Source organism: Thermobia domestica, chromosome 12 (genome assembly GCF_964235325.1).
Source record: "Thermobia domestica chromosome 12, izTheDome1.hap1.1, whole genome shotgun sequence".
Taxonomy (NCBI): Eukaryota; Metazoa; Arthropoda; class Insecta; order Zygentoma; family Lepismatidae; genus Thermobia; species Thermobia domestica.
Window position 1 is genome coordinate 158,979,630 of NC_137465.1, and position 20,714 is coordinate 159,000,343.

A 20,714-nucleotide genomic window follows, 5' to 3' on the forward strand; every position below is an offset into this window, starting at 1 on the left:
ACCACCACTTCTAATGCAGCTCAAAGCATGTAAACCTTTCCCGTCCACTCGATCTTGACACGCACATGTGAATGGGTGGCAAACATTAAGTCCCAAGCGTAATGCTACACATATTTTGAAAATATTATCGTCTAAAAAAGTTCCGATGTTTTTTGAAGGTGTAGCTTGTAACCAGGCGCCAGACTCTTTTTTTCTGAAGTGCTTTTAGGCGAGCAACGTCAAAACTATTTTGTAAAATTACCTCCTTCCCAGCTATCTCGTTTAGTAGGATTTCATCCCATTTTCTTTGTGATTCCTTGGCCTCCGGAATGGTATTATTATACATGCCTTTCCATAATTCCAATGCTTCTGACAGATGAGGGATTTTCACTTCGTCAACTGAAATTTTCAAAATGTTGGAGACTAGTGACAACACCCCACAGCAAGAAGACAGAAACGCAGGAAGGCTCAAATCGATACTCTTCGAATATTTAAACCACCGAATCGTATTGGTAAACTTGCCTGAGCCCATTGACTTTCATTTAAAACTTGATTTATTATTGTTTGTAAAGATGTTTTCAGAGAGTTATCCAACTGAAGAATTTTTGATGGGAGAAGCCATGTGGGAGTGGTTCGCAAAAAGTAAGTTAATTTGGGGACACCTAGACAGTTTTTTTTAGGAGAAAGAAGGCTATATGTGATGGCAGTCCTTTTAATCTATGTGTTATTTTTAAACTGTTCAAATGGTCTTCAAAATAACTTTCATAGCTTTCTTCAAGTAGTGGTGTTCCTAATAACGATAGCTCGTGAGCTTGTATTGTCCGAATTCCAGGCAACAAATTCTGAAACTGGGCTTCTATAATTGGATCTATCTGACTCGACGTGAAGAACAGTTCGCACTTAAAAGGATTAACTTGCAGATTTATCTTCTTAGATTCTGTCAATAAAAACTTTAGATCTTGTATAACCGTATCTGGTGAGCCCCCTAATGTGCCATCGTCTAAATAAAATAGATTTATTTCAGAAGAAAGCAAGCGCACTATTGGGTGAATTGCTAAGCTAAAAATCATCGGTCCAGCAGGGTCACCTTGTTGGCATCCTACTTGTGATGAAGTAGTTCTATTTCCATAAAATAACAGCTAGAATAGCTCTGCCAGAAATATGGATATATTTGAGGTAGAATTAGTTTCACTTCCTTTAACATGGAGTCTCTTTCGACTGACTTAAAAGCATTTTTGTAATCTATTTTTAGGACTACCTTGTTCGAATCTTTATTTGCTTTTATGAATGTTCTGGTAGCGTGGATAATGAACTCATTGCCCTTTTTTGTGGCAAATCCCAATTGACGAGGTTGTAAATAGTTAGTACAACGATTGTAGACCAATGAAATAGCAATCTTTGAAGCCAATCTTCTAAAAACACAACCTACTGCTTCGTAGTCTTACTTAGCCTAAAGGGCATAATCGTGGGACGTTCAACTGAAAGATTTAATTTAATTTAATTTTTCTTTTTATTTATGCAGTACATAGATGCATTGATCCCGTGAAATTTGTGTGCATGTAGTACACACCTTTGGCTTGGGAGACCCGGGTTCGATTCCCGGCGGGAGCTCATGTTCGGATTCCACGTTAAGGTTAGTGTAAAGGGACAAGTTTTGCCGATAGATGTCACTACAGTCTTCCTATCTCTCCCATGTATTTTTTACCTTTCACGAAAATTTACAATTTCTTTTATAAATTTCAACCTAGAGACTTCAAATTTTTAGAGAAGGAACTTCATAACCTATTAAAGGGAACAATCCGTGCCGATTTTTTATTCAGAATTTTCTTCATTGCTGAAACAGTTTCATTGTTAAAGATTTAGATATCCATTTGAAGAATCAAGCCATTTCAACAATGAGGAAAATTCTAAATAAAAAATCGGCACGGATTATTGCCCTCGATAGATTATGAAGTTCCTTTTCTAAAAATTTGAAGTCTGTAAGTTGAAATTTGTATGAGAAATCGTGAATTTTCGTGAAAGATAAAAAATACATGGAAGAGATACGAAGACTGTAGTGCCATCCATCGGCAAAACTAGTCCCTTTAAACCAACCTTAATCAGTAGGTCCCGTCTCATATAGCCTTGCTGCTGAAATGGACGTTAAACTCAAAATCAACTCAACTTGTGTGCATGTATGTATGTTGATGAAACAAGTTACATATAGTGAAAGACACTTGGGCTAAGTTTTTACTTATTTATTTATTTTTTTTTTTTTTTCAAGATACACCATTAGAAAAAATGAAAAACAGTTCCTAGAACAAAGGAAAATAATGCCGTATTCACGTAAATCCGATACAGTTAAATAAAAAAAATTAAGACAAACTTTCTAATTTGCTTTCAGAGAACCAATAAATACAGTACGCACCAATAAGAATCATCTATTAGATGAAATAAAAATTAGGTATTTACGAAAAGAATTATTTGTTTTATCGTCAGAAAATTTGACATCACCTGGTTTAGTGTCCTTTTAAGTAGCAAGGTTGTATGAGACGTGGATGGACGTACAGTTATAAATTGAGACTAGACACACACGAGCCCTCGCCGGGAATGAAACGTGACTAAAAAGATTGGAATATCCCAGGCTGGAAAAGGTTTGTGAAAAACTATGTTACTGTGGGGGTTCCCATCATCGATCCCAGCTCCCGCCAAGTGGACTTCATGGTGGACAAAACACCATGTTTGGGAGTTTCCTTGAGGTTCTGTTACCTCCAACCGTCTTCATTACACCACTATTACCATCTCTCTTAGCTTTGGTCTATAATCGTGGGACATAAAAAAAAAGAATGGTATAATAATTAGTTGTATTATTTCTGCTTTCATGTGGTGAGTGGTCGCCAAACTTACGAAGCTTCTGACTTACCGTACCGTTTTTAAATCCAACTGTGAGATACCAACTTTTTTTTTTTTTTTTTTAATCTTACATTTGTTTATTGCCTGTCAAGTGGAGGAATCAAGGTTAGCCAACTGGAGTGTTATTGCGATCTTCCGAAAATGTCCCGCGAGCTACTAGTAGTACGCGATCGACGGTTTAGCGATCACCGATGTAGATGAATAAGCGTTTAAACCTTACACTTGTAGTTCTAAGTGAGATTTCGTTGGGGCATATAATTATGTTTATTCAACATGGTTAGTAGTTATGCAAATTACAGTGACGAACACTAGTCCAGAATGTCAGAAATGTGCGGAATTGAATTAAATGTGCATCTTTACGTCCCACGGTTATCGCTAAGGGCTAAAGGTGATCGAATAGTAATGGAAATAAATGATAATATTGGTAGAATGAGAAAATGGAAGAACTCGAGAAAAACCTGAGGATACCATGTTGCCCACCACACTCGGATAGTTTGAGATGGAACCAGGAATCCTTTGCAGCAAAGGAGAGCACTTTATCACTGCATCACCATGCCCTCCTCAAAATATGGCGTTGGAATACTGACCATGCATCACCTTTTCGAATGTAGGCCATTTGTCTGTGCTAGTCCTTCGTAGTAGTAGTGTGTAGAAGTAAAACAAAATTTTCGTATCGCTAAATATGTTTTCATAATGATGGCACCAGTGCTTTAGAACAATTTTAATGATAGCTTAAATAGTTTCTATGAAATAATAAATAATTGACCCATCAGCAAGGGTACATTATTCAGGAGTTACGAAAAACTTCCATAAGTTTATTATTAATACGTATTATTAATGTACGTCAAAAACGAAAAACTAAATTTACTAAAATAATGGATTCTCATTGTTCTAGTTTTTCTTATTTCTCTCATCCAAAGGCATAACTACAGATCATAGCTACAGATTTGGCTGAAATTTGGATTAATGATTTTAAATAAATTATATAACAGTGGGTCATTAACTAACAAAACTAGGAAACTATATATTGCCATAGTTATCTTACTGTGAGCCTTACAGCATCCGTAAGTTTGCGACTTTTAAGTAAATAGAAAATTGTGATTTGCTCATAACCAGTTTTTTAAAATTTATGTATTTTCATTTTTTCAAAAGACACTGTATTCCGCTTGGACGGCAGATTTGATTACTTAAAATAATGCATATATTATACTTTTTCTATATATCTAGTTTGCATCACAGTAGCTTGAACTTATGGTGATAGACATAATTCTTTGATTTTTAGGAGAAACTAAAAGAATTCGAAACGAAACTGGATGAAGAACGTAAGAAGAAATTGGCCGAAAGAAAGATCAGGAGGAAAGAAGAGAGGAGAGAAAAATGGCTAAAGGCAAAACAAGAGGAAGAGGAAAAGAAAAGGCAGGAAGAAGAACGCAAAAGAAAAGAAGAGGAAGAAAGGATAGAAAAGTTAAGAAAACAGCAAGAGGAGGAGGAATACAGGTCAGTACATGTGGCTAAGTGGTAACTTAGTCATTCTTTCGTACAGATTGTCACTAAACACAGTTATTTTGACGCAGCTTTGTAACTTTTAAACTAATAAATAAAAACGGTGAAACTTTGTACAATTCAAATATCGAGAGGGGAAATTGTTTCACATAGTCTGCAATAGCACCAGATTAACACTGTTGCCAACTCAACTCAGTTTTTCAAGTGTCAATATATCAGACTATTAAATACTAGCTGAAATGCCAATTTTTCGCGCAAGAAGAATACGTTTTCGTAGTCTTTGCGAAAAACGTAAACCCCTCTCCACGTACGATGCGCATTTCAATCAAAATGAAGTGATCAAGAAACCAGGTCGACCCAAGAAACTCATGTGGTTCGAATCTCACGTTAAGGTATAGGTTGACTTCTCATACTGCGTCGGTGCTGAACGGAACATTAAACTCCAAATCAACTGATGACGCAGCTGCTAATTGTGTTCAAGATTTACCTGAACGGTTGAAATGTTTCCTCGCGTTTGCTTTTATATGAAAGCAAAATTGGAAATCAAGATACCTTAGAAATTCTTCCCCATTTTTCTTCTACAGACAAAATTTTTCGAAAACGATGAATATGTGGTCACATTTTTAATGAGTTCATGTACCAAGTTTCCTAAGATAAGAGACTCGTTATATACTCTATTTTTGGCGTATATTTTTAATCCTCCCTTGACCCTTCCTCTGCTTATATATTTCAATAAAAATAAAATTATAAAATCCCGGCTCGAATCAAATAAAATCAATGTTTGGAAAATTCATTTCAAATGGTTCATCGTTTTGTCGTAATAATGAAAAAGACACTCTCGGTTACATGTTAATATATTTTTTAAAAATGTGAATCCCCCCCCCTTCCGACCTCTTTGAAAGGGGAATTTTCAAAAGTGCTACAGCAGTTATCCACTTGTGTCTAAACAGAGATGTATATACTAAGTTTCATCTCCTTAACATGAAAAACTTCATGGGATACTGTATTTTTGGGCATACATTTTAACCACCACTTCTCTCCGACCTGCTTAAGATACGTATTTTAATGAAAATGACATCATAAAACCCGGCTTAAGGGCAATACTGTGTTCAAAAACTCATTTTCCTTCCTGATTTTTTTTCTTACTGAAACATGGCACAGAAGTCCCGGATGAAAGTGGCACTGGAAAATTATAGTATAGGTGATTCTAAGGAAGAAAGTTCATATGAACATAGTCCTGTTTTGGACGGTAACAGATATGAACAGAAATAAAAACGAAGTAGAAAGACGTAAACGTAACCAATAACATGTTATTAAAAAGGAATTTTTGCTTGTAGCTCTTCTGAGCACGTTAGTAAAGTTTATTATTATTATTATTACTTAATAATAATAATAATAATAATAATAATAATAATAATAATAATAATAATAATAATAAAAGATTAGAGAGTTCAATGCTGCATCTGAAATCACAAGAAGAGTTTGACTAACGAGCGGCAAGGAGAGTGCGTGAAGTACGCAGAGATCACGAGCGGGGGTGCTTTGTAAACATGGTTGGAAACCATTAATTTAAAATAAACACAAATTGGGAGAAATGTTATCCATCGAATCCAACAGTATCATTTGAGGTTTTGTTTGGGAGGAGGCATAATCTAGGTGGAGGACCCAATTCTTATCTTCCCAGAGGGCAGGCCTTTTCCTCCGCAAATTTTTGGCGCAAATACTGAAGGACACTTTTGTAATTATTCGTGGTTGACTGTCTGCCTCCTAGTGGCAAATACATGATGCATAATATCTGTAGAATCGAAAAAAAATAATAATAATATTGTCTTCACATCCGACTGACTTGGTCGTACTTTCTTCGGTCGTGGTGAGCCTGAGCTCTTCCACTGAGAAGATTGGACCTTTATTCCTGGGTCATACCTATAAACTCATGTTTCATCACTTTGGGCCCGTTTCGATCCGATTAAACAGGTCTTAGGACACTTGAAGTAAGAGTATGGTGAATGGGACCATGTTTGAAATGGAGGCTGGCCATCTGCACGTTAGTGTAAAAAGACAGCAACTTCATTCACTTATGTTGTGGATCCAAGTAACTGGCCATGTTGCATTTTTATGTAACATTGGACGCGTAAAGAGTGTGCAGCCCAAACGGCTCGTCCGACTTAAAAAATTCCTTCACTTTAGATTGAAAACATCATATTTGGAGAAGGTTTCCCCTCATACTTTTTTTTTAAAAACTGATAATAACAGTTACATATGTCAGGGGACTTTTGAAACACCCTGTATATCTACTCCTCTTGAGCAGCGGCGCCAGCAGTCTTAAAACTTTTCAAGGACACCATGTACAATGATGAACATATGAAGATATTATTATTATTTACTTATTCACAGGATAAGTAAAAAAAAAAAAAGTAAGTAAATATATGAAGAGCGTCTTTTTTAAAACTCGATAGAGCAAATGTTGAGAAACGGAGGTATGCTTTTTATGCTACCAATCAAGCTGTGAAATCAAAATTGAGAAATATCGAAATGTGCCATTTGTATAGAATACTAAATCATGAACGTTTTGTCAGAATTCGATAGAGGTTATGTACAATAAGAACAAAACTGCAATTGTTGTAAAGATGATGTTTTGTGCTCTATCGAGATTTGAAAAAACGCTCCTGGTATGATTAAAGAAGCTTCTTTAAAAATAATAGTTCTGGATGATTCCATATGTTTTATATATATATATATATATATATATATATATATATATATATATATATATTATCATTATTGTCCTTAAAGTTCAAGCCCATTTGCTTGAATAAGTTCCGCTAAGTTGTATATGAGGTCCAATTATGTGATGCCAAGAGTAGTTTTAATTGATAAGATTTACAACGGAGTTGTTCGAATATTTTAACCAGTAAAATTGTTCTCCTTTGTTAAATAGTTCAGATGGAAGACTTATGTCCAATGTTTCAATGCCAACCAAAATTGTCCTAATTTATTAGGATCACACAAGTAGAGCTTAAACATTGTATTGCTAACTGTCCATCCGTTACTGAAAGAAGGCTATGTTTTGCAGTAGATAGCTAGATCGATTATTTCTGCCGAGTTCATTAATGAAGTGTCTGTTAATAGGTAACGGTGACTTACTATTCCACACAACACTTGGCCGAAAGTGAATTTCCGAAACTCGTTATTAACAATAGATAGAGTGATGATTATCTCGACCGAACATCTTCATAGGTAGCGGTGTCTTTAATGTTGGCCATCCGTATCCCATTTATTCATTTGTAAATGTACTTTCCGCGTGATTGTCTTTACTAACTTCAGCAGAGTTTATTTGAAGATAAAGATGTAGTAAGAGGTAATTAATCAAGATAATTTTGACTAGTCCTTTTATGTATGTAAGGAAGGGATGAGGGGGAGAGAATATCCATTATGCCCCAGAACTTGTTCGATTTTTATGACATTATTATTATTATTATTATTATTATTATTATTATTATTATTATTATTATTATTATTATTATTATTCAAATGATGTAGCCATTTTCTATTCATGTACACGAGTTCCCTCGTGGTTAAGCGGTTAGCGTACACGTACGCGTCGTTGACGTGGGAGACCCGGATTCGATACCCGGCGGGAGTTCATGTGGTTGAAATTCCTCGTTAAACCGTAGGTTCGTCTCATAGCCATGCTATTGAAAGGGACGCTAAACTTAAATCCATCCATGTGTGAGATCGGTCGAGCGGGATAGCGATTTGAAAGTAACGAATAAGCGTTATTCCATTAATAAGCTTTGCGCACTTTCTAATGCAAGAAATAAAGAGCTAAGTTGTAACCAAGATAAATTGTCTCGTATTATAAAATACTAGAAACTAACTTTTGTTATTGAAGATTTGTTTAATTATGTATTGCTCAATTTAACGTAACATTATCTCTTGAAAATTGATTGACATGTGCCTTTATTTAAAGCAGATAGTTGCAGACTGAATGGATTAATAAATGCTGAACCATTACACTTCTTGCTATGCATTGTTTAGTTATACATTTCATTTGTGTGTGGTCTATAAATTCATGTTAAATTAATGTAGATCTTGCACAGGAATTAACAACAGGCGAATTCTTAAGAACGGACTTACTTCATAGTATATTTTGTAGTATAAATTTCCTATAACACCAAATAATTTCGAATGTGCTCTAAATTTTGTTATATCAGGGTTTCTACTAGTCATAGAAAACTCAGGGAAAAAGACTGGAAATCAGGGAAAGTCAAGCAAATTTTATAAAATATACTTTTTCTTACATTAATTGTACATCAATTTCAACTTAGTCAACCATTAATGATCACAGTATAAAACGTTGCTCAGATTTTTATGGGTGGTGAGTAGAATGTACGTATTAGCAATTGATTATTATTTCTCTCTATAGAATAAATATTCTCATATATAAATATTCACCGTTATTTATTCCTTATTTATATTTTAATGTCATCCGACACCTGTTGTGAAAGTCAGGGAATTTCCTGCCAAAGGTCAGGGAGAAGTCCGGGAAATAGATTTCTCAGATCAGTAGAAACCCTGTATATATATACTTGTATTTTACTATATTTTTCGTTTCGTTCTTAGGAAAATGAAGGAGCTAATGGACGCTAAGGAAGAGCAACGTCGTCAGAGAGAGCGTGAGGCAGAAGAGAAGCTTATGAAAGCCGAGGAGAGGGAGAGGAATAGTTGGAGAGGTGGTGGTAGTGGTGGAGGAGGAGAGAGAGTAAGAGACAGAGATGAAGGGCCACCACCACGACGACCAGAGACGTCGAATTGGAGAAGAAAAATGGATGATGGACCGGAACGCAAAGAGCCCTGGAGAGGCGGTAAGTGCTTGGTCTCACCCAGAAATTGGAAAGTTATAGTTTCTTTCAAAACATAATCAAATTTTTCCTCGAAGGTCAAGATCTAACGATTTACTTGTCACTACCATAAATCCTTTTTTGTAACTAGATTCCGGCGTTGCCGCTCCAACTCCGAACTGTATTCAGCTCTCTGTATGGCTAAACAAGTTACGGTTATTATAGTAACATCGTACAGCTTTTGTTCCGTCTGGTATCCGTAGCTTTTACGCTATTATAGCCTAGTATTAACGTGATTGAAGAACTTACATTTCGGTTGCTAGGCTTTGCAGTCAGCCCACGTCATTTGGCAATATCTGTGGTAAGTTTCAAATGTTTATTTTATCTATTTATGTGAGAATTTTCGAAATAATATTCAATGAGGTCTGATATAGCGCTTTATGTGAGATTAATTCTAAGTTGCATGAAGGGCATAAATAAGAAATAATAATAATGCTATTTATGAAAGACAAAAAGGAAAACTATAATTAGTGCTTGAACTTTTCGAGTAAACAGGTACTCACCCTAAACCCGTTTCACCCGATAGACTTGTTACGAGTTCGTACATAATAAATAGAACAATTTGTGTTACGATAATAAAGTGAAACACGGTGGCTCAGTGGTAGAGCGTTCACCTCCGGTGCTTGGGGTCCCTGGTTCGATCCCAGCTCGCGCCGTGTGGACTTTGTGGTGGACAAACACCGCGCTCGTGGGTTTTCTCGGGGTTCTCCCGTTTCCTCCCACTTTCTTCATGCCACCATTTCACTCATTTCTCATTATCACCGTCTCCTTTAGCCTAACCGGCAGAATCGTAGGACGTTAAACTTAAAGATTTCATTTCAATAAAGTGAAACAACATCCTATTTACAATAATAATAAAATACTTTTGTTTTCATACATCAGGCCAATCCTATTCATAGGGACAAACGGGCCAGCCCGATTTATATATGTAAAAATACAATATCGGTGTAATAGGCGTTCCACGATCGATTCTATTTTCCGAGCATTACCGATAATGTATTGTAGCCCGAAACGGCTCGAACATAAAAACTACCATATAATAATAATTATTATTATTATACTAATAGAGAAAATTACTTCGCTGAATGATCTGCACGTATTTTATTCCTATTATGAATGGTGTTTTTGTATATTTGATCTATCTAGAATGTAAACTTTATTTATGCTTACATATAGATCACAACAGGTATATTACCTAATGATAGTGACCTAGTCAGTTTGTATATAGTTAGAGCATGCATGAATTCACATACATAATTACAAATACACATTTATAGATATGGCCATTTTAATTAATGAATCTTCAATAAGATTGCACAATAGTTCTTAGAGAACGGTCATTTATAGTAAATATGTCAAGTTCAGGATTACTTTCAGCATAGGAGTTAAAAATATAACACATTCTCCTAATAGGTGACATGTATAGCGTATTTGTTCTAGCTGTAGGTAAATGAAAAGTAACATTTCTAGGGCGCGTGCGTTTACCTGGAACATGTAATTCTAACTGGGATAGTAAATACTCAGAGTCCATATTATTTTGCAATAATTTCATTAAGAAAATCAAAAGTTGGGTGGTGTTTTATTTATCTGCGTATTGGTTTGCAACACTTAGTACGGACAATAGTTCCAGTCTTCATTGTTTACCCTGGCGACAGGGAGAGCGGCTAAGTTTTTATAATACTGGCAACATCCAACTGATTGACTAACCACACGTGGCCGCTAATAACCTATCGACAGTTTTACTGCTGATAAGAAAACTTAGTTTAGCTTTGGAAACAATTATACTTTTGTTTCTACGATGACCAAAGCAGGAGGGAAATTCTCTGGGCACCAGTTAATAATCTGTCAAAGTGAAATTCGCACCATTTAATTAGGTATTTATTAATGTAAATAATCCCACTTTCTAAAAACAAATTGTAATGATTCATGTATGCATTTATCATCCTAAAGTCTAATCATACTTGACAGTCCAGAACCTGTTTGGAGTAAACAAGCACATTAGCTAGACGTAAGTAGACAGATGCCCTAAAAATGAAAATGTATAGTGCACAGAACTGTTTCCATTTTTGTGTAGTATGTTATTATGTAAAATAATAAAGAAATAAATACCTTAGCGTATTTGAATTTTTTAATGAAAGCGTCAGTAATTTCAATGTGCTACTGACATTCTTCTAGGCTAGTATTTCTTCAGTTACTTATTGAGCCTCCACACAATTTATATATTCCCAAGGGATGAAGAAATTACAAGAGCAATATGTAAATTGTCAGCAACTCAGTAACTAACTCAAGTTTTAGAAGAAAATGTCAGGAGGACATTAACATCATTGACGCGTCAATTAAGAGAGAAAAAAACTTAAATATTCTCCGATACATATATTTATTATTTTATAATCCACCATTTTTTTGTAGCTTGATATATTTATGAATCAAAGTAAGATGTACAAAATCTGTTATGAAGTTATGTGATTTTTTTAAGGATAGACTTTTAAAAAATTATGGGAATGATCATAAATGTTGAATTTGTTGTTTTAGGGAGCTTCTTGGAACGTGAACGTGAGCGAGATCGTGATAAGGGTGGAGAGCGGTGGAAACCTCGATCTTCCGATCCAGATAGTGAACAAGATAAACCAATGGAACGTGGTGGTGGGTTGAGAGACCGTATGAGAATGGACAGAGATCGTGGAGGACTGGATAGAGAGAGAGATCGTGGTCCCCTGGATAGAGATAGAGATCGTGGAGGGTTGGATAGAGACAGGGATAGAGATCGAGGCTTTGACCGAGACGGAGATAGAGACAGAGGCATGGACAGAGACAGAGACAGCAGAGGAGGAATGGACAGAGATAGAAGACCTATAGATAGAGAACCAATGGTAAGTAGATTTTACTGTAATGTGGAAAGACACATATGTAAAAAGAAAAACAGTGGAAGTAAAGTTTGCACCATTTATCCTTCTTTCAAAATAATTGCAAAACAGAAGACAGATATTAAAAGACATATCGCCGAGATAGTACTATGACATGTGCTGTAACAATAGGGCAGCGTTTCTTTAAGTTTTGCCAAATGGAGACCATTTCTTTCAGATTGTACGTACCATCCTACTCTCTTCCCTCCTTGTTTTTAGCATATACCACTATACTTACACATAGATTATCCTTTTTTAATACTGGCAACACTACTATATCGACATCATGAAACTGAGCCAGGGAATATCGTTTAGATGTCGGATAAGTTAAATGCTTACCCTTCCTCAGAGCAAGTGCACTTGCATTTTCCCTTCGCGCTTGTGCGCAGTAACAACAGGAACAGGGCAATTCTGAACGATCGGTTGCGGAATACAGTCGCAATATTTTCGAAGCAAGAGCAGAGAACTTTCTTAAAAATTGAGTGTGCTAGAGGTCGCAATGTACAGTCCGCAGCAAAAAACCTGAAACATGGGGATGTAAGTTTATTGTGAAACAACGAAGTCTTTTGCTCCAAAATAAGTGTGCTGGTGAAGACGCGGAGTTTCTCCTGGTGTGCTTCGTGCCACTTAGACGTTATATTGATTCCCTGTGCTGTTAGGCGTAGTTTGACAATAAACTTACATGCTCATGTTGCAAGTTTTTTGCTGCGGACTGTACTATAGTTTCATAAAGGACTGCAAGAGCTTTACAGTGCATCTGGATTACTTTATAACGAATCCCGAACGGTTGCAAGGTGGATAAGAGCCTGCAGAGAAGGACGTGAAAGTGTCTGATATGCTTCGGTCTAATCATCCACCAGTAAGTGACGAAGATGTGCAGACTGTCTACGTCAGTAGATACTGATCGGAACTCCACGCCACGTAAGTTAGCCCACGACATAGGACTGACGTTTTTCAGTGTGCTTCACATTCTGAAGGACCACATGAGAAGGCGAAAAATTGCCTCAAGATGGATTCCACATGATTTAACGGAAATATAGAAATTGCTATGATATGACGCTGCTTGTATTCACTCGCAGCGCTATGAGCACGAAGGAGAGGCTTTCTTATTGTTTATCGTTGCATTTGATTAGATTTGGGCCGTATCTTATGAACGAAAGCTGAAATACCAATCGGCCGAGTGGCGTGATTACAAGTCACTGCGAAAAAGCTATAGTGATTCTTGTTTACAACTAGGATGGTGTTACCGTAAAGCTTACCGTACCCCGAAGACATACTGTTAATGCGGAATTCTACTCTTCGTTTTCACAAAACAATCTGCGGCCAGCTTTGAGACGAGAACGACACTTCATACATAACCCATCCATTATTCTGCATGACAATGCAAGGACGCATACAGCAGGAGCTGTGTTTGGTTGCTGGGGCGAAATGAATACAATGAGCGAAAACCCGCTTCAGCTTCCACCCACTCACTGACACCGTTGTATGTGTACATCATCCCTCCCTTCCTTCTTACTTACTTCACACTACTCCCACGGATCATTTGACTCGACTGTTCTTTATATTTAGAAAAAAAAAAAAAAAAAAGATAATTTCTCTCCGGGAAATGAAAGAACCAGTAATTTTCAGGAACACAGAGAATTGTAAAGTGGAAAAATTTTTCACAACCGGAAAAAGCGGAAAATTTTTCCGGAAAACGGAAACGTAAAATATTTTTGAAAAGGAAACAAAAGAAAGCGGAGAAACAAAAAATTTTCTGGAAAACGGAAAACCAGAAAATATATTTTCCGGCAACGGGACTTGTAAGCAATGGAAATACAGAACACTACCTTCAGTTTCTAACAATATACGAGTAAATGCACTACTATCTTCTAGGACACGTTTCAATAGATACAGGATGCAACCTTACCAAGTTCGAGTCGTCTTTCCAAATCCATCTCCAAAACCAAAGTTCCATTGTATCTGTTGCAAGCTACAGCATGAAAAAGGTGCTTATCCTGTTGGAGTAAAACTTGTGTGCACTGTGGTTGCAAGACCCATTTTGTTTTAGTGTACAAGTACAATACTTCCTTCTCTTCTGATAGTGAAAACAAAATCCAGGTTATGGTGGAAGCCAACTCAGACGATAATCAGATTTCCTGAAATGGTGAAAGTTGATGGATTAGAAACTTTATGAAATTTAATATAGATCGTCATAATTTCATAAACACTTTCACCAGGTTTTTTAATTTTGTAGATCTAAAAATATTCGTCCGTCTGACCGCATATATTATTAAATGAGAATAAATGAAATCTCAGTTTCATATGGTGACAGTACTTTTTACCTTCAGATTTGCAATTAACAATTTGAAGAAATGAATGAAATATTTTTAACAATTTTTACTGAAGGAGTTTATATTGTGACTATTTAAAGGGAGGTAACATACATACTAGGGATAGCAAAAACTTTTCGGATCCGGATATCCCGGGCTAGTGAGATCCGGACCTTGACGGATCTGGATCCGAATTTCTCAGATCTTGATTCGTATTAAAACCTACATCTGAAGTTGTGATAACAAATTTGAATATCTACAATTCGTCAAAAAAAATTTCGTATTCATTAATAGGGTCTATAGTAGAAATCTGTGCTTTTAAATGTTTCCATAACACATTTGTGCTATCTTTGTTCTTTATTTTATTTCAACCTTGCAATATTTACATATTACATTTTCTGGGGAAGTCTTTTTAGTAAAATGCTCCCAAGTTTAACTTCTTCCCATTTCAGAATATAGCGAACTTAACCGTTTGAAAGAAATTATGTAAATCGTAAAAAATTCCTCTATTCAGCTCCTCTTCAAAACTTGTTAGCTTCAGATTGAAAATAATTATTTTATTCGTAGAAAATAAACTTCAGTATTTTCTCATATACAAATGAGATATCTTTCAAATACGGCCCTTCTAATCACAGGAGTACTAGACAAATTCTTTATTTATTGTAGTTTCTAACTCACTAGAGTCTAACCATCAACAAAATTAATAGTGAATATCTTTTACTTCGAAGGTACAACAAAAACATATAGACTGGCTGGCGTGGCACAACAGTAGATTTTTAAACATACACGCGAGAATTTCAGGAGAGCGATATGGTTGTGTGGTGTATGTACATTATTAGTTATTAGTAAAAGTGTTCGTTGTATTACATTTATGACGTAAGTTATGGCTTGCCCTTCTGAGGTCGGGGTTTGCTGAAGAAGTAAATAAAAAGAAATTCGTTATTTTTTCTTCACCCTCCAGGTTTCTTGAATCATTGAAGCGTAATTCAAAGGCGAGAACAACAAAAATTCATGTTACATCATACATTGCAGGACGTAACCAAAACATATTCATGCATCGTGTCATGATATGTTTTGAATCTTGTATATTAAAGTGCTTAAAAATGTTTAACATATTCGCATTTGTTTATGTGATATCAGGTTCAATTCCCGGTGGGAACATACATAAGACAGTTGAAAGCTAAAACAATATGAAAATAGAATTTGAAGGTCAGGAAGTTGAAATTAAAACCTAAGCTATCTGTTGGGACTGTAAGGCTGTATTAAATTAACCCACATTTTCATGAAAATATATTATGCCAATATTGTTTACATACTATAAGCTACTAGATTCATCCTCAGAGGCCATTTTTCACTGAGTAATCAACAGATGGAAAAAACATTGGAAAAGGAAGTGGAAGGAAGGTCTCCAGAGCCTTAGATTAAGGTACTAACCCAGCATTTACCTAGTGTAACTGAGGAAAATCCTCAGTCAGGATGGCCGGTCGGCCTTCAATTTCGAACCCGGTATCACCAATTGCGAAAATAGAATCCTAACAACTAGCCTAAGCTCGCTAGCTAATAATTAACGTAATCTCTAAAATTAGTGCAAATTAAACTCTACTTTCTTTATTGTTGATGTAATTAAGAGGCCTACATGAGACATCAGTCCCCCGGTCCCAGCTACCATTAAATAGGCCTTGCTCAAAAGGGAATACTCAAACTGGAATTCAGGAAACGGGACTGAAGAGATTGAGGATGAGGAAACTATGTACGATGCAAAAACTGAGTAATTATGAGTTCATTACAGATATATTCATTTACATAAGTCAATCAATATTTCTCTGATATAGGGCATTCTTACTTTCTGCAGTGCAGGAAAAAGACCTGGTTTTGTAAACTAACACACAAAGCACGTACCCATGGGCGCAACGCCCGTGCAAAGAAACATAAGTAAAACTAGAAAAAAGTAGAGAAAACGAGGAGAAAATGATAAAACGCCCTTCAACTTAAGAAAAAAGAAAACTAAACATAACTAAACTTAGAGCTACGAAAGATGCGAGACGAATTTTATTGAAAAGAATGTTTTTCTTAGTGATTAGTTATGCTAATTATGAGCATGCATTATGAAGAAAACAAGTAGCGCTGAGTTCCGCAAACAGGCTGAAACGAAAATACTGGAAAATTTAATAAGAAGAAAGGCATTTAAGATAATTAAAACAAGCTAAACTCCTGGTGCGACAGTTCCTTGGGATCTTTATTCCTGCCAGCGGGCGTACGTTCAAAGTGGGGATGTGTGATCAGCGCAACGACACCCAAAGTCCCTAATGCCGGCTTTCTAGTTTAGAGTCTGCTACCTCTTACTTTAGACAAATCTCCAATTGTCCTCACGATGCTGGCTCAACACCGAAATTTTTGAGTGCCCCTCCGGAAATTGAACCCGTCATCACTGGCACTGAAGGCCGCGTTCTACCAAATTACCCCTATTTAACCTGCTGACCGCTTTGCACGGATTATACCGTAACTAACGATTCCACACAGACATAGAAGTAAACGAGGACAGTTAAAAACACACATGCCCGAAATGGGATTCGAAACAACGACAATCATAGCAAACGATTCAGAGCCTAATGCCGCAGACCACTCAACTATGCCTGCCGGTTTTTCTCGGCTAAGCGGGAGCATATTTAAGATATCTGATTGTCTTAAATGTTGCTCCTAAATACTTACAATCTAAGTGATTTATCAAATATTTCCTGTGATAATACCTACCCTTTCCGTCTTCTATAGACAGAAAACTATTGTTACCCACATTATCTAGTACAGAGATAAGTTCTGATTCTCTAATAGCTGCTAATGGTGATGGTCAAGGTTCGCCGAAGCATGATCTCCCAAACCCAAACTGAGATATTGATGTTACTGGAACAGCTGAAAGATCATCGTGGGTAAGTGAATTGTTCACTTGTGAGGATGAAGGGCGCTGGAGATGTTAAATGCGGGGCTGTCAAAGGTACTAATTATACTAATTGGGTTTATAATTTTCTGCCCTGTCGTAAACCCTTTCCAAGAAAATTAACTGTTAATCTTGGGTTTGAAGATGTCACATAAGGAGTTTATTGCTATCTTCAGGTTGCATATAAATATCTTCATTCCGGAATTATCGGATTTATTTTAATGCTTAATTTCCGCATCTCTTCTGATTTACGAATATTTAAATCACGATTGTCCCCTTACAAGGTCAATTAGTGATATTTAGTGATATATATGGGAATATATAAATAGTCTTGTTATATGGGAATAATTGAGACCAGAAGCAGTCTACAGGCTAAGGCCAGAAGAGTCTTGGCCGACCTGGTAAACCACGTCTTTATGCAAGGTGAATTGTGACAATCCGATACCCCACGAGGAAATCTTACGGTTCAATATGAAAGCTCCCATAAGAACTCGTATCCTAATCAGTGGAATGCGCCTTGCTATTTTTCTTCAATGTGAAAGTACCTAACTATTGTTAAAAATGAAAAGGCCTTTATTTCAAACCAACTCGCCACTACAGTTTTCGTATTTAACACAACACTCATGAAAAGTTATGTTAAAGCGCGACTTACCCTGAAAAAGAATATTTATCTTTTTTAGTTTCTAGTGCTACCCAAAGTACGTGCGGAATTAGTGCAGGTGCCTTCCGTTCGCATTACATCGGCTACGATCTTGGCACTAGCACATTTTTCGGTTTCCAGATCTCAGATATATATAGAAGTCCGAAGTCCGAGATTTCAAGTCTAGATAAGAGGCTTCAAAATTCATGCATTATTCTCTGTGCCCATATTGTGATTTAATCATTTTGTAAACTTGGGGCCGCGGTGGCTCAGTGGTAGAGCGTTCACCTCTGGTGCTTGGGGTCCCTGGGGTTCGATCCCAGCCCCTGCCAAGTGAACTTTGTGGTGGACAAACACCGTGTGCGTGGATTTTCTCGGGGTCCTCCCGTTTCCTCCCACTTTCTTCATTCCACCATTTTATTCATTACTCATCACCGTCTCCTTTAGCCTAACCGGCATAACCGTGGGACGTAAAACTCAAAGATTTCACTTCATTTCATTTCATTTTGTAAACTGTACATTTGATATTTGAGCAGACTGAACAAGATAAATAGACGTAAAAACTAGTCAATGCTTGTCTTTTTATGTTCTCTTCATTGTCAATGAATTAGTTCTCTTAAGGAGCTTTAAATATTCGAGTTTTGTATTTCGGTTTCAGATGTATTCTGTTATCAAATGTTTAAAATCTCAGTCCTGGGACGGACCTAGATTCGACATTTGAACTCTCATCCGGATCTTTTTTTTAAGTAAGGCATGCGTTTGATCTTTTGAGTAGACCGAGGAAGACAAAAAGACTAGTCAGTAGTCTTAATTTTCTGTTTTCTTCTTCACTGTCAAGACTTCGTGAAATTGCTTTTGTCGAATTTTAGATATTCAAGTTTATCATAATTTAAGGTGTAGGTTTGGATGTGAATTAAGATTTGAGATCCGAATTCGGCCGTCCCTAATACATACCCAAATTATTTAGAGTAGGTCCACGATTATGGAAGTAACAGGTAACGTAATTTACATAGAAGTATTTGTAGTAAAATTTACAGTTACGAGTTTTCCACGGAAAGGGTTCAGGAATTTAATGTTTGTTCCTAACTAACTATGCTGAGTGTTTAAATGCAGATGATCAAGAAATTATCATTAGTTGGAAGCAGAATGATTCTTTTATTCCTTTTTAGGGAAGTTGGAGAAGTAAGGCATCAGAACCTGACGACGACAGAAGTAGAATGCGAGATAGTAGAGGGTCCAGGGATATGCCTTCGAGGTAAGTGAAAAGAGGAAATAGCGGAAAATGAAACTGAAATCTTGCTAAATAGATACAAGCAAGTGTAGCGTGGAAAATTTCGATTCACCCATCGTAAGTGGAATACTTTTTTCCCAAAGTTAAATCAGTTTCAAACCGTGTGATGACCATATTTTTAATCATGCTTTTAATATTTTGGAAGTTGAGCATTTTCTGTGAAACCAAAAGTGGCCTTTTTTTAATGTTACTGTACAGTATAGTTTCAAGTAGTGCGCCTCCCTTATCTTCACAACGGATGTCCAGTCTATACGGGATTCAATGTATAAGGAAATTCGGAAATTTAAATAAATAATCATGAAGGCTCAGTGTCATGATTATTTATGTGTATATCTTGGTGTCATAAGTGTAATGCAGATAAATGCAGATAGTGTGAAGTGTAATATAATGACATACATCATATTTGATTACAGTAATGTTTTAGGTACCACACCAAACAGGCGTCCTGAACTCCGTGGCTAAGCGGTTAGCATACGCGCCTTTGGCATGGGAGACCCGAGTTTGATTCTCGGCGGGAGCTCATTGTTCAGATTCCACGTTAATCAGTAGGTCCCGTCTCGTAGCCCCGCTGCGGAAAGGGACATTAAACTCAAAATCAAGTCAACTCAACCCAAACAGGCGTCCCTCCTTCCCCACCACAACCTCAACAGAACAGCGGAGAGAAGAGTGAAAGAAAACAAAATTAAGAAGAAAACTGAAAGCCGAGTCGCTTTAGTCAGTAAGTCACAGTATCAGAGAGGACGCTTATTAAAGTAATGAAGACCCAAAGCAGTGACTAAGTAGTTGGTGACATGCAAATAGTGTACGTCACTGAATAAAGGAGAAAGCAACTAAAGAAAAAAGCCATTGGATGGATGGTTCATAGATGAAAGTTTAACGTTTCTTTTCAATTCTGAGGCTATATGAGACGGAACATCCTGCTTAAAATGAGATGTGAACCATTAGGGTTTGTAGCGCAGCTCGTCCGGTTCGCGAGATAACGAAAGGGAGACTACACCTGCTTTTCTATCATACTAGTTTGAACTTAGTACTGTAGTAAATACATCTCATACATGATTCCAAGTCAGAAGAATTGCTTAGAATGTGCTTCTTAAATGGTAGAACGCAAAATTAGTGTTAGAAACTTTGTTCATGTAGTTTTATTGTAATTTGAATTGTAATGAAGTAATAAAATAATCGTTTATGATAAAATTTACTGTTCAGGTGAGAGGTGGTAGCTATGGAGATGGTAGAAGCTGGATGTAGAAAAGAAAAAACGCTCACTTTTTCAAGAAATCTGGTCAGGAAATTTAGCTTGACAAATTTTGTTGGCACCTTGTATACTGAGGTCGAGAAATCAGAACTGACACTAGAAGAAGCGA

At 36.5% G+C, this 20,714-nt stretch overlaps 1 protein-coding gene across 1 annotated transcript in view; it reads left to right on the top strand.

The window, feature by feature from the left end:
• The window catches only part of eIF3a (eukaryotic translation initiation factor 3 subunit a), an 81,597-nt gene that overhangs the window by 50,768 nt on the left and 10,115 nt on the right, over positions 1-20,714 (top strand). The window contains exons 15-18 of the mRNA XM_081734315.1: positions 4,154-4,368; positions 8,998-9,239; positions 11,808-12,145; positions 19,232-19,317. Of these exons, the coding sequence (XP_081590441.1) occupies positions 4,154-4,368; positions 8,998-9,239; positions 11,808-12,145; positions 19,232-19,317 (881 nt within the window). The remainder of the gene's footprint in view (positions 1-4,153; positions 4,369-8,997; positions 9,240-11,807; positions 12,146-19,231; positions 19,318-20,714) is intronic.